The sequence below is a fragment of the Balearica regulorum genome, chromosome 1, assembly GCF_011004875.1.
Source record: "Balearica regulorum gibbericeps isolate bBalReg1 chromosome 1, bBalReg1.pri, whole genome shotgun sequence".
In the NCBI taxonomy this organism is placed as follows: Eukaryota; Metazoa; Chordata; class Aves; order Gruiformes; family Gruidae; genus Balearica; species Balearica regulorum.
In genome coordinates, this window is record NC_046184.1 from 34494730 (window position 1) to 34510466 (window position 15737).

The 15737-nt window shown below is 35.3% G+C and overlaps 1 protein-coding gene across 2 annotated transcripts in view; it reads right to left on the reverse strand.

Annotated features, from left to right (window-relative positions):
* SCAF11 (SR-related CTD associated factor 11) overlaps positions 1–15737 on the reverse strand; it is a 42651-nt gene that overhangs the window by 11302 nt on the left and 15612 nt on the right. For both annotated transcript variants that reach the window (XM_075745218.1, XM_075745209.1), the window contains exons 4-10: positions 8856–8933; positions 7032–7129; positions 6822–6889; positions 6132–6187; positions 3790–3896; positions 2786–2875; positions 1385–1491 (exon numbers count right to left, since the gene is read on the reverse strand). In XM_075745218.1, the coding sequence (XP_075601333.1) occupies positions 1385–1491; positions 2786–2875; positions 3790–3896; positions 6132–6187; positions 6822–6889; positions 7032–7129; positions 8856–8933 (604 nt within the window). The remainder of the gene's footprint in view (positions 1–1384; positions 1492–2785; positions 2876–3789; positions 3897–6131; positions 6188–6821; positions 6890–7031; positions 7130–8855; positions 8934–15737) is intronic.

Here is a 15737-nt window from a genome sequence, read left to right on the forward strand (position 1 = left end):
AAAGTTCTAATCAAGACAACAAATGAGAAAATTCTGTTCTAAATATAAATTTTAAAACAAAAATATCTGGAAAAATAATTTCCTTTTCTTTTGCTGTCAAGTTTCAAACTCAAAATCTCCTGCCTCTCCCAAAATATAGCATAAGGGATTTAGTTCCATGTTCTGTCTTAGGAGTTGACAATGTTATCAGTATTTGTAGATCAGTTGCTGATATTATCAACAGCAATTACTTACATGTTCTAAATAGTCTAATGTTGAAAAATAATTTGGAGCTTATTTAAACAGTCTTTGTCTGATGAGAGGAAAAAACCCTGTTGTTTCAGGTTTGGGGTTTTTTTGTTTGGTTGGTTAGTTTTTTAAATGCTTCTGGTGCATATTAACCAAGAAGCCCGACTCTGTAAGTAGAAACGTGAAGGGAAGTCCAGAGATAGGAGCCAGCATGTACATTCACTACTACTAGAAGCAGAAATTCTTAAGCATCAGTTAAATTGCACTGCCAAACATCAGAAGCCTGAGAAAGCAACCTATCCATTTTTCACTGGAAAATGCAGAAGTGAAATAAGTACCTTTAACAAGAATGCAGATGAATGAAGTATCTTTTTCATGATCCTTCAACTACTTAACCCCTTCCAGCAATTCACTCACTTCCTCACAATTTTTCTGAGCCCAGAGACCCAAATCTCTCCCATCTTTTTGCCTACTAGTCAAGTGAAAGTAGTAGAATTCCCAATTCAAAGAAGGTATCATTGCTAGCCTTAAAAAACAGTGCTCCTTTGTTTTCACCTCTTTGAACTTGTGCAGCCTGTTGGAAGAGAAACTACATTCTTGCTGAGTATGGAGAGAGAGGCTATTAGATCAACCGGAAGAAGGTAATTCCTTTCATGCCTGTCTCCTGCTAAATTCCTGACAGACCCTGAGCTTGAGCACCTTTACAAGCTTTTGCCCTGTAGGGCGTGTAGGCATACTGGAAGAGATCCATAGGCTGCACTGTTTCCTGACTACTCCTCTTCTCTGTCAGGAAACAGTTTATTCCTCACACTGCACAATATACCACTGAAATATGTCATGCAATTCATAATGTATCAAAATGAAATTTAGCCTTGAACAATAGGAAAAGAAGTTGTAACATGAAATAAAGTGTTGAATTTAGAAATGGAACTGATCTTCAAATGAAGAACAGTTATGCCAGTTTTGGGGTGGCTGGTTCACCTTCTATTGTCTAATTTCAGAAATAAACCAGTTGATTTTGAAATAGTACCAAACTGCAGCAAAACATATTTTTTTCTATTAACTGTAACTATATACTCTGCTTTGATTTCTGATCATCATATTTTAACAATACTCCACATGAGCTATAAATAAAACTTACAAAAAAAAAGTTTACCAAAGTTTTCCAAAGGCCTGGTATCTGTTGGAAGAATTGTCCCTGCCATTGTAGTAGAAGTGAGAAGAAAGGTCTCAGCTTCCGCTCCATAAGACATTAAAGGAATTCTGGAAAAGTAAAAGCATTCATATTAGCTGTTTTAGCTTGTTGTAGCAAGTTTTGGAAACAATGCACAAAACAAAACATTAGGCAACCATGACACTTCCAACCTCATCACAGTTGGAGAGAAAGGCAAAGCTGACAGAAAACAAAACACTCCTCCTCTTATTTAATTTCAGGCTTATACTAAGGCCTAATCTAGTAAAACAGTTTGAACAAGGTATGTTATGTTAAAGCAATATACATTTGGCTTTCTTCAAAACCAAACACAGAACTGTTAACAGTCTACTCCAAATTAGTAGGCTATACTACTGGAAATAGAATGCTGAACACTGATTTAGTACTTCAGCAGAAGAATAGCCTTTTCTACAGAAAAATGAGAAATAATCTACAAAATAGTTTAGTAAAGGCTTTTTTTTCCCCAAACATACAAAATATACATATACTTATTCAGACTCCCTCAGTAAACCTTGGGCAAAAACAGGATTTAGTTATAGATCTACAATTTCTAAGTTATCACTGAGTTGGAATGAAACTTTCCATAAGAAAAAGTATATGTAAAAAAAAATAAATTCATTCTTTAAATCCTAGGTGCAAAGTTTAATTACAAATGAAAATCTCTTTACTTTCTCTTTTGTCTTTAGCCTTTGTTTTATGCCAAAGATAGTAAAGAAATAAGTAGTGAAATTAAGATCATGGACAGAACCTATTTTTTACTGTGTTATTTTAAAATCAGTTATTTTTATGCTTCTGCTTTATATTAATGAAAACATCCTTTGGGGTTGTTTTAACATCTGCTCTCTGACAAAAAAAAAATAAAATTTTATGTTTTCTGTTTCATTGGATAGAACCCCTCTTAACTCTTTCTAGATGCATTTGTTTACAAACAATTACAGAAAGAAGTGTTACAACCAACCCGTCAAAGTGGAGGGATGAGAATCAGATTGATGTTAAAGCAAATGTAGTCTGATTTCTAATGTTAGAAATAATTTAAAGAGCACGTTGAACACTAACTTCCAAACAGACAATATATTTAAACTTAATATGTCACTTTTTCCACAGAAATGTAAGATGCACAAGTCAGTAGGAGTTACTACACTTGCCATGAGTATCAAAAAAGCACTAAGATATACAGAAAAGAATCAATTGAATAAAACCAGCATGCAGCAAATACACAAAGATTTAGCAAGTTACATGCAAAAATTATTTAGTTTTATGATCAAACGATATTCTATCTAAGGAGCAATTTGAATTAATAAAATTCCAAGCCTGAAGTGTTACATTAAGATCCAAACAACATACCTTTCAACTCTAGCAAGCACAGATGAACAGGACAATTCCAGTTCTTGTCTCTTCTGTCTGATCGTTTCATTGACTTCTATGAATTCTGTACTGAAATACAAATTCCATACAAAAAGTTAACTTTGTACTATGATGATTTTGTATTTCAATAATTGCTTGACTTTTTTTTTTAATTTAACTGTAGTAGAACTTTCAACAGTCATGATGAAACTATACATGGTTATTGTTTAGAAGGAAAAAGCAGTCATAGTAAGCAGAAGTCCTAAATAAATGAGGCAGGCAGAATGGAAAACAGGAGATGAAATGTGTCTTCTGGGCACATGAAAGATGGAGAAACTCTGCATCCTTGACAAATTAATACTGTTGCATACATGGCAAAAGGTTTTTTCATTTACAGACTGCTAAAAACATATAAACACAATAATTTTTTCATTAGGCCATGTGATTCAAATAATGTTATGGACTGTTCTTCCATCTTCTCAACCAAATTTTTTTTTTTTTTTTTTTTTTTAACACCCCTTCTTAAGTATTAGGGTCATTAAGCAAAATTGCTTCAGGTATGTTTAAAGTATTCCTCTTGGAGTCAAGGAACAACAACAAAGAAGATTGTTTCTGATGCAAACCAGGATATTTAGTGTTAACTGTTTTGCTAACTGCTGTTGTAATAACAGGGCTAACCATTTCCTATCCTGTTTCAATTCAGCAGGGAGTTTAAATATGAACTAAAAATAAAACTTATTAACTCCTATTAAATCAGCAAGATTAAAAGCACACACTTAAGTATTTTAATGTTGAACACATGACAGAAATTGTGGTGTGTCCTTAACAATATGCATTTTTAAATGTTTCTGTTTATCCTTTAACTGCTCTTCATCAATGAATCCATAAACCCAGACATTCTTCAAAATATTTCAACATAGTATTTACAGACAGAAACAGAAGGAACTACAGCATCTACGATACAGTAACCCATCAGTTTATATTAAGCACTAGTATATACTAACCAGTCATTTCTACAGCTAAAAAAGGATTCTTCATTGCTACCACTGGCCGGAAGCGTGCTGAAGAAATTGGTTCTGAAGCAGTCATTCCAGCAGGTCTGTCTTCTGGGCTACAAAAAAAATATTATGAATTAAAGACATCCAAAATAAAATAAAATAATTAACATTTAATACATGAAGATGCACTGAAATCATGTCAGCAAGACCTTAGCTCACAAAAAGCAGGCACCATAGTACTGCCATAGTTATAGGCTGAGATTTGCAGTTACAGGAAACAAATTTTCTCTATTCAGTCTCTAAATTTTCAACATCTGCTCTTTGCAGATAAACTTTATGTTTTATATAGGCTTTCCACAGCAAAATCTTTAACTGTCCATACAGAAATTATGAATAAATGAGCCTGATCTTTACTATTTCACAGTTCCCATTTCTGCTACCTAATGAACCACAGTAAGTACAGCGCTAGCACCTTCAGACAGACCCCTTCACAGCAGTTCACGGAATGTTTGCTTTCAAAGTAACATGAAAACCTAATGTAAGTACCTGGGATTTTCTTTTGCCTTCAAGTAGGACTACGAAATTGAAGACTGATTGGTGTGTCTGTTTATTGTCCCTCACACAAAGGCACTTTTCCCAGGCTACCACACTGACACATTTGCCTACGCTGACCCATTTTTGCCATTTATATCCTTTCACCTAAAGGGTCAATGCCACCTCAAACGTGACTAAAGCATTCCTGTTCATTCCCCATGACTGGTATGTTAAAATGGGAACTTATAGAGTCTTCCTGTCATTTTCTTTCAGAATATATTTGCTCTGATGAAAAATAAACTTCATAATGGGATGTATGTAAATACATGTCTCAAAAGTATGCCACCATTATCCATATGCTCCATCAAACTTTGGCACAGATTTGGTTTTGATGTTGGTTTTGCATGATTGGAACAGGCCCTATTTCATCAGTGTGCAAATTCTAAGTTTATCTAAAAAGCTGTTGGGTTTAAGTTTTATTTTAAAAATACTATTATTCTGAACATTAACATTTCTCCATCTAAAAAAGCTATCCAGATGTTCCACAAATATCCTTATGAAATGTTTGTTAGTAAATCAGTGCTTTCCTTTAAATTCTTTTAAATTTTTAATGTGTATTGGATAGTTGAGTTCTGTACCTCCTCCTGAAGGTTTTTAATGGCTCTACTTCCATTTATGCACCTTTTTTGCAACAGGTAACCTTTGAGATATTAATGCTATTTAGTGCACAATAAATCGGTGAAACTAGATATGAAAGCATTTCACCAACATTGAATTCAAAGTAGAGGTTGATCCACCATTAAGCCCTATCCTTCCAGTTTTAAACCTCTTCACTTCTTTGAAAGGTATCTTTAACATTACATGGAAACAGAACCAAAATTTCTAAATACCTGACTGAGAAGAGGAAGGCTGGAGCTCAAGATATCCCTGAGAACTGTGGTGTATAAGCACCAAATAAAAGTGACAGTTTAGGCTACCAGCTACCGAAAAGACACATGATGTAGTTTGTGCCCGTATACTATGTGAAGCAAGGCAGCAGGCAAAACAGGCAATTGAAGACAGCTTTTCCTCCAAATTTTTAAACTTCAGGTAAGACAGAATGACATTTACACTTCAGAATGAAATTTATGGCCTAAAACTACTTCATGCAAATACATTTACAGGTACAGCTGAGTAAGAAAGCACTGATCACAAACTTGTGTCCCAGAGACACGAAATATTTCTGAAAGGAGGGAAGGCAGAAATCAAACAACAGAGCCTTTACAGGTCCTTATAAATTCTGCATGTTATAAGCCTGTGTCATAGGCTAAAACTTATGAGCTAAACAAGAAACCTGGAAACACATTCTTGGGAGTAATTTCCCATTAAAAAAAAAAGTTGATGTAAACTATAATCTCGATGGCTTATTCATATAACAAATTACTTGGTTGATTACAACTATGTATTTTCATGAAAATAATGAAAACCTTCATATCCTTCGTATAATGGTACTTGGCTAACAGCTTGTAACTGATAACATCTTCTTTTGGTGAAGACAGATGAAAACAGGGTAGTTACAGTATCTTACAATGCAACATCCTAATCTAAATGAAAATATTTAAGACCATAAAACTAAGTTTAATCTGAGACGCTCATATAACCTAGCACTACATTCTAACTACTTCCTTCAAGACAAAAAGAGACAAAATAACAAATTTCAGATCATACTAAAATTACAAATAGAAGTAGTTAACCTTAAAAATAAACAGAAAGGTAGTTTTAGAAATGCTTTAACGAAAAAAAATGTTTACAAACATTTCATTATCAGAACCAACCTTGTTTGCCTTCGCAGACAAAGCTTTCTTGTTTCGTTTGTCATACAAAATATTACCTGTGTGGAATAAGAAACAAAACTTGGATCTTAACTTTAGCATATTAAATTGTCAAAATCATTAATGCAATGAGAAGTTAATGAAAATGTATCTCAAGTATATCTATAATGTGTTTACAAACTGATTAAAATTAAAATGCATACATCTTCAACACTATCTTTTTATATATCAAGCAGTTTTCACCTCTTCAGCTATTTGCGTAGTTCCTGAAGTTATGAACAGACTTACCGAACAATATCTATTAAACAAGCCTCTCAAAATGGCAGCCTCAAAATACAACTAAGTGCTTCTTGTTTCTGAACTCTCACAAAAACATCTCCTGTGAATAAAAGCTAGTCATTAGCTGTGCACCAACTGTCTGATGCGGAAAATGATTTTAGGCTGAAACCAAATCCATTTCACTTGTGACTGAAATTGAAGAGTCAGTCTTTCCAGTAAAATAAGAACAGTAGTTTCCCATACTGCAATTTTGTTCTCTTAAGTTCCACGCTTCTATTCCTTGGTATTTGGTTTTCAAATGCAAATACAAGTAATTAAAAATAAATAAATAAATAGGCTCATCAAGAATAGAAAGTCTACACTTTCTTAATAGAACCAGCAATTCTACCAAATGGAGGACAAATATCAACTTACTGTATTTTTTCTTCACAACTTTGCTTAATTTTGCTGTTAACGGCCCTCTGTGTCGACACACAGCTCTTCTGCGAGATTAACAAAAGACATTACAAAAGTTATTTCTGGGCAACTTAAATAAAAACAATTCCAAAGTATACATTTTAAAACACTTGAATTTATATTTTGAATATTCCAATTAGAAAGCTTGAAATTAAGTGGACGACCAACCTCACAAAACTTTTCATCTTTGCATGGTTGTATTCTCCCTTATTGCAGGCACAGTTTTCCTCTTCTTCCTTCCTCCTTACTTGTTTTTTAACCTGAACCTGTATTGAAAAATAAAGTCAATCCAATCTACAATCTCAATATGCAATAGCTTTAAATACCTTCAAAGACTCTTAAGGTCTACAGAGAAAAATAAGCTTAAATTCTGTTTGGACTTGAAACTATTTCAAATCATTACTTCTTTAATCTCACAGTTTGCAGATTTGAAATTATTTTCATTTGTTTTTCACGAAATGGAAAAACCCCACTCCACCTTGATATGTATATTTGCTATGCCAGAGACGCATACTAATTCCACAAGACCAAAAATCCCTGAATGTTCAGACTGCCATGGCAAGTACCTCAAAGCTAAGCACTATCTTCCATTAAGAATTTGGAAGCTAAGTGTCTTAAACTAAATTGGGTGATCTGAATACACAAGGTTCAGCCTGGGAGAATGGTGAACTACCACTCAATTTCAAATGCTTCTCCATAATTAAAAACTACCTGGTTTTTCTCTAGAGTAAAATAACGAATGGATTTCATATAACATTGTTTTTTGGTTTTTTTTCCACTTCATCAAAATTCTAAGAAAGCAATAAAATTTTTATTACATACCATGAAGTTATTTCAACAGTTACACGGCAATTGTTTGCATTAGGTATTTTGTATTTCTTCATTCTAGAACCTTGGTTTTATGTGCAACTCCTTAAGCTATTAGCATTCCAATTACGAACATAAGAAAGGGCAAGGTGGCGATGTCCTGACAGAGCCCCTGCTAATGCTGACCACCATGTCAGCCTTTTTCAGCACACATATCATCTACCCCTGCTGCTCCAGTGGCTCTTTTTCAGAGCAGGACCCTTGTTCTCTGCCCGCCTGTTTACACCGCAGTTCTATGAACAAGAACCCTTAAAAGTGTATTTTGATACAGCCTTTACACTCTTCCAAATGAAAACTTCAGTTTATCTTTTTTCACCTGCTTCCTTGATTCTTTAAAAATAATGAAGACATAGAAACCATGTTAGCATATTTTGAGAAGGAAGTATCTGCGGCTGTCAGTCTGGTTCCTTTGCAGTTGACTACTTGGGCCTCTAGAAGCACAAGAAATGGGTAGTAGGAGCCTGTTTTCTACATGTAGCACAACGCAAACCCAACAGCTTCAGAATTACTTACAACCATAATTTCACCACAATTTCAAAACTGTACACAGAATTATCAGCATCTTTCGATATAGATTTTCAAGATCATCTATCAGAAACAAGTTTTATTTTCCTACTTAATAAATTACTCTCCACAGCAATATTAGTCAGAAGATTTGAAAGCTGAAAAATTCAGAAGTTTAGGTTGAATAAGGCTTAGCAGTAATTGATTCCTCTTGCCTTCATGAGTTTTGTCTGTGAAATGGAGGTTGCGAACACACAAGATTCACCTCAGCTAAAAAAAAAGGCAAGACTGCATGCTAATTGATATAGCACTTGTTTACAAAACCTGGTTAAAAAACACTTTGAGACCAATTACTATACTTCTATTCTTGGATATATCAGGAACACTTAAAGATAGTATAAAGTAGCAACAGCAGCTTTGTGATTATTATTACTGTAAACATTTGCTTTAAAAAAAAAAAATTAAGAATAATCCCTAGCTTCAAATATGTAATAGAGACATTAAAGCAATAATTATTCATTAGGAAAGCTTATTTAACACAGATGTATGAATAAAAGGCTGCAGCACAACTTGGGTGTTCCTATGACTAAAATTATTTAAGAAATTAAGTCTGGAACTTACCTTTATCTGCTCTTCTAATGCATCAAGCCTGCATACTGCTTGAAATGGTCTGCGATCAATAGGACATGAAGCCCGTGTCTGAAAAATTTGTAATAAATTAGAAGTCTCATTTTTTGTTCTTTTATTTGCTATTATACTAGCCTCCAGAAATACACAAAATTACAACTTGTTCGCATTAAGAATGTATTTGCACACAGTATCCATACACTCAGTATTTTGTTTCATGTAAGTAGATTTCACCTTAGGGGAAAATCTAAAGTAAACTCAGAAGTTGTCTTCAAAAAACGGAAAAGCATTTTACATCGTTAGCTACATTTTTAAATACCTGTTAGTTAACTCATGATTTTATACCAATATACAAATGTCCTTTTTATTTCTTATTGTTCTAATGTTTTATTTCCTAACGTTCTTTTTAAAACAAAGTGTGTTGGGTCATGTCCCCCTGCAAAACATAAAAGTGGGAAGACCAACAACAAACAGGGTAACACTTTCCCTCATCTTGCGTATCTATCTGTTTGACTATACTACATCTTTTTTTTTTTTTTTGCAGTCAGCAGAGAGAACAGATTCCCACATTTAAGACAACTAAAGTTTTACAAATCACTTTGCAAGAGAATGGAACTGAAGGTGGTTATTTTACCCTACAGTTTGGTGGAAATACAGATTGGTTTTCCCCCCAATCACATAAATGCCCTCTTATTGAGGCCACACTACCTCAGATAACATGCACACACAGAGAACAATAAAATGTTATTTACCATAGAATAGGGAGGGTTCAACTGAAGCTCCACCCAACTGGATCATGTAGTGAATCAACTTTCAGAGAAATCCATATTAGATATTAGTTTTTGCTGCTAGAGAACTGCTTATTCATTTTAATTCCATATATGTGTTTGGGAGGTTTGGTGGGTTTTGTTTGGTTTGGTTTTTTCTGTCATCCCCCTCATTCATTCCATTGGCCTTCACAGGCTCAGTTCAGAACTCTTATAAACCAAAGAAAAAAACCCCACACCCAACCTTCCATCCCTAATCATCCACTGAACAAGACCCAGTACATGAATAGTATGCCCTTAAGAGGCATGCAGTTTCTTCCCTTAAGAGAACTATCAGGGTATTACACTTTTCATTTATGCAAGCAAGACACAGCATTAGAAATGCGTAAGTAGCTATGAGAAATTTGCACATGAACTCTGTCCTGAAATTCAGTGAACTTCATTCTTGTCTTTTCATTGGGGCTTCTAATTTTGCAGTTGATTCTGTTCTTTTCTCAATTTCAAAGAGTGCTCAACTGCTTTTTCACCTATACAGCCCCCAAACCTTGAGCATTCAGGCAGCTTCTGATTTCAACTGAACTAGACAGAACAAAGTTAGACTGATAAAAAAAAAAAACACAACCCAAAACACAAACCAAAAAACCCCCAGGGGTAGTTTCATGAACAAGTTGTTCAACAAGAACGTAAGTTAAAGCCATTACCTCTCCTTTTGATGCTCTGCTATTTTATCCTAACTAAAAACTTCCCCCTGTTGGGGGATACCATTGTTCCCTGCAGTCTCATGGCCTTGGTTAAGAAAAGCATATTGGGTAATTAAGCCAGTTCCCTAAGGACTCAGATCATGAAGACGGTTTTTGTCTGGTAGTCAACATAAAGCTATCCCACAGTAACACAGCAGTGTATTGTTCAGCTGGGATATTTGACAGTATGCAATGTGCTGTAACTGTTGAATTAGCTGCAAACTTCAAGGTAAATACTTGGATTCTTAGATGTACCAGACTGCCCAAGATAGGTAGGAAGAAGTTAATTTTCTTAGTCATTTTCAGTCCCATTTCAGGATTTACCTTAGCTGAAAAGTAAGTTTTTCCAAGAATACAATCTGTTTCTATATTAAATTTATACATTAATATTATGTTCCCAAGCTTAAGTCATATTATGTTATGTTTATTCATTGCAATGAAGTATCATAGAATATGTGTTACTAGCAGCAATCCAAATGACAAGTGTTTTTGCTCCACTAAAAAAAAAAATTGTTCACTGTTATATGTTCAGTTCTTCTGGACAAATGTTTAACAATTACATGCAGTTACACATAGTAGTAGAAAAAGAAGAAAACATCCTGGAAGAATCAAAAGCTACCATTAGGTTCAGATATGTTTGGAAACAGCCGATGCTCTTTCCATTTCCTACTCGGTTGCTTTTCCCTAATGCCCTAGCATTACCTGATAGTTCACAACAAATCTCAAGAGAAATTCTAGTAAGGACAAGACAGTTCTGTGTGCACCCCCATGCCTCCCAGCACAGTACACCTGCTGGGTAGCCCTGAGGTAAGCTAGAGGTTATTTCATCTATATAACGCTTTGGGCTAAACATGCATCAGCTCTCATCTGTCTACTAACACATAAGAACAAGCCTTTTAAGTGGAAATGGAAGAAAAAATTGTCCCCTATCCCTTTTCTCAACAACAAGACTAAATTCGTGCTGCTATAGAAAGCAATGAGGGTAAAAAAATTAACTACATCTTTACAAGAAGCAATTGTGAAGAGTGGTGGCCTTTTACTCATCTCTCTCATCTTTTTTGGAAAATATGGTTCAGTAACCCAAAGAAGGTGTTGAGTCTTCTTTCATTCAACCCAAGTTAGCAATTCCACTCTTCTGGGGCTTCTGTTTGGGTAGCATTGTAAGTAACAGTGAATGTACACTGTCCTTTAGGGGGGGAAAAAGATAGGTAAAAAAAGCCATTGTGATGGAATGAGTCCAAGCAGCAGCTATCACTTTTATTGTACACAAGAGAAGAGGGATGTGGACGTGTCACAACCTTAGAGGAACCAGAGCTTCACACAATATCCTCTAACAAAGCTGTTTAACAATCAGAACATGTAGTATTTACTGTAATCATCAAAATCATTAGAACCTCACAGTTGGTATGTATGAGTTGCTTTGCTCTTCTTGCCAACAGTGCTTTTCTTGGAAAAACACAGGACAGTAGCTCAGCACACTTCAAAATGTCTGAGTGTTTATTCTCCACACGAAGCTACTCATAGTTTTCATCTTAAAACTGCAGTGATTCATTCTTTCACCCATCCTGTGACATCTAGAGAATTCTCTTCATAAAATACGTAAGCATTCATGAAGTCTGCAACCTCTGAAAAGCTATCCATGAGCATGTGTGTGTTAAGTTTTCCCAAAACTCATTTAATAGTATTTTATTTGCTTTAGCTCCATAGGCATAACTTAATGTTGAATATTCCTGTAACTGCTACGGCACCACAACACTGTGATCTCTAAACTCAAGGAGTAAAGTGTCCCTTATTTTATCAAACAGCACTGGAACAAAGTGAAGTAGACAAAAGGCTGAATGAAGCAGTTACTATATTCCAGCTGGGAATTTTCAGGAAGCTACACAAATAGGTGCAAGCTAACCCCAAAACACATTTGGCTGACAAAATAACTTTGTCAGATATCCCCATCTCATCAAGTTCCATGTTATGAGGTTTCATAACAAGTAGTAACAAGATATGAGTACGGAACTAAAGTTGCTGCAGCAAATCTCTTCCCCTATAATACGTATTATGGGCCACTCAAAGAGAAAAAAAGTCTGCTGTTCAATTACTGTATTGAAAAGCTGATCCAAAAAGAAACACAGTCCTGCACTCTTTACTGCTTCTTTAGAGAACCTGTTAAGCAACACAAATAATACCAGATTCTTAGAACTAAATTCAGTCTTAAAGGTGAAGTTTAGATTGTAAGAGTAATGTCTATGTATTTAACTGCACCTAGCAATAACAGTACATTAAAAACCCCACAACAATTCCATCTCCAACTTCAGTGAGAAGGAAGACTGTAACAACACACGCAGTGAGAAATACCTCTCCACATTCTGATGAAAGAAAAGGAGGATGACATCAGGAAATGCAGTATTTTCTAGAAGCATGTAGAAACTCAGGATGACTTTTTTCAGTCTACTTAAAGAGTGCACAGAGTGCACAGAACAGAGATTCTAGTCTCAATAGACTACAACACTAACTTTCATAAGTTGCTGCAGGAATGTACTAGATAAATCACAGAATTACAAAATGGTTAAGGTTGGAAGGGACCTCTCGAGGTCATCTTGTCCAACCACCCTGCTTAAGCTGGGAAATATGCCAGTAACAACTGTCTACCACAAAGACAAACATGTCATTTGAAAAAAGGTATCTACAGTCTAGATTTTCTGAAAGAATTTGATTAATACAGTTTTTTCTGTGCAGCAGTTCTCAGATGCATTGTCTACATATGCATTATCTTGGGCATACTTGAACAAGAAGGTTTTTCTTATTGTTGTTTTGGTTTTTAGGTTTAGTGTTTCCTTGAACATATTGCATAATTGATTTGTGAATGTAATCTTAATCCTGCCCACAGTGCTCTGCACTGTGGAGCTTCTTGCCACATAAATTGATTCCTTCCTACATCCTTTAGGACAAAAGAAATCCAGATCAGAAAGAATACACATTAAGAATTCCATTTACCATACAGGTAACTCTCTTTATCCTCAGAAGAATATACACGTACAGTATACTCTACGTAATCAATGATCCAAACCTTATTCCAGGACAAAGGAAACAACTATTCTAAGAACAGAACATCTGCTAGAAATGTAATGCAAGACAGCTCTTTGTGCCAACTGTGTAGTTTTATTAAGTCAAGCACTGATACTGCACAGGGCCTACCTGAATATGCCCTAATGCTTTGGAGAATTTACAGCTGTACATACTCCACTTTCAAATCCTCCAAATGAGGAAAATGAATGAGGGAAACATCATTCATTGATGACAGACAGAGATAGAAGCTTAGTAGGGGAGGGTTCCCAAAATCAACGTCTCTTACACAATCACTGTGAGAATGCAGACACCACACAATCTTTTCTTTAGCACTCTTCTCGCATGATGGTTCATAAGAGGAACTAATAGAAGAACAAGGATAGAAATCTCCACTGTATTTATTAGCACTCTGAAGAACAGAAAGGAAGTTTAAAAGTCTACAGTAAAGCAGAGTAAATATTTACCTCCTCTAATTTAAGATTTTTTTTTTTAAAAATACAATACAAAAAAGTAGAGAGTTTTTTTCTAATGCATGCAGGCAAGACTATACTACTGCTGCTAAAACTGTTGTCTTAGCTGAGGTGGTTTTGGCTACTTCACATACCTGCTTGCCACAGATACCTAGTTAACCTCCCTTCACATCAGCTTTACTTAAATGCTTTCAGAACTGATTATTATAAATTAGAACACACATGCTTACCAACTGAAATACAAAATACAAACATACCAGAAAAACAATATAAAAAACCCAATAGTTTTGACCCAACTAGTTTTAATCTACTAGTGGTATTACAGACAAGAGAAACACATAATGTAATTACTTCCCTTGGTATACCACAATAGTACCAATGGTGTTTGAAGACTCTAAAGGGGATTTTTGTGGGTTCTGTTGTTGGTGACATTCCCCTGCTCCCCCACACCCTTTTTTTTTTTTTTTTTTTTTTTTTTTTACACACAGAGCAATAGCCAAAGCTCTCTCCTTGTTATGTGGCCATACTAATGTTAGCACATACATGTTCTTTACACTGAAAGCAACCCTTCACTTACACTACCCTTTAGCACTCCCATTGAAGGGTGCATCCAACAAACTCAGCTCCAGATTTAGTGCCTTTTAATTTTTATGATCTTCCAACACAGCCTCACTGAAATACAGTCCCAAGCTTGAAAGTCTCCATTAGTAAATTACACAGTATTGGTTCACAGAAGCGGTTGACAGCCAGCACAGGATGAATGACATTCACATTCATCTTTACATGTCTACTGAAAACAGTGCCCGACAGTCTGCCTGCCCAGTGCTGCCCAGCCATTCTTGGGAGAGCACTGGTTAGCACAGCCAAAGACACACAAGATGACAATCTAACAGTATAGGAGAGTTTAAAAGTGTAGGCAACTGAATTGAGTGCACAGCGATGCTCTCAGATGCCACAATTAACTACAGTAAACACAGCAAAAGAGAGCAGAGGAATTTAAGGGATGTTTAAAAAAAAGTTAATCCAAAGACTAGTTTCTTAGTGGGGATTCTGGTCTCCCCTTCATTTTTCTTTTAGGAGTTGGACACCTTTCCTCAAAGGGAAAGAAAATACAGCACTGACTGAACTCTAATGCTACTTAATTCTGAAACTAAATGCTCTGATTTAGCTATCAGGATCTAACACATTAGATGTTCTGTGGCAAATTTCCTATCCCTTTTTACCCCTTCATAGAATGAACCAGAAGATACTCACTTAAAAGCAATATATAAAGATTGTTTTTAAGTGCACATATATCTATCTATATTCTCTCTTCTTCGACAGACGTGTCTTCAGAGTGCTATGGCTGCTGCTTGCGGACGGAAAACCTGCTGGTACAGGACACTTAACTGCAGCTGCAATGTTGAAAATCTCCCATAGACAGAAGAGGGAGCAGAATGGTAAACAAACTCGTGACATCTGCCTAAACTACCCTTGTTTTAATTAGAATCTACAAAGCCATCAACTCTCAGAACAATAATTATGTACAATTTGAAAAAAAAGTTTAAAGAAGTAGTTGCTCCTGTTACATTTTGAAGTCCAGATGCAACACAGAAAGATAAATACCCAACGTGAGCACAGACGGCTGGCAAAGCCTTTAGTGTACGCAGCATAACCGTAGATGCAGAGAAGAGCACTTCAAATAATGTGAACACTAGGTGCCTTTTTTTTTTTTTTAGATTTTGCTCAATAACCTTATTCTCAATTTTGTTATTTGCCAGCACTTAAACAGGAAAACAGTGTTTTTAAACCAAATTTATTTATACCCAGTAAAAATACTTAACCTTTAAACGGAATCTG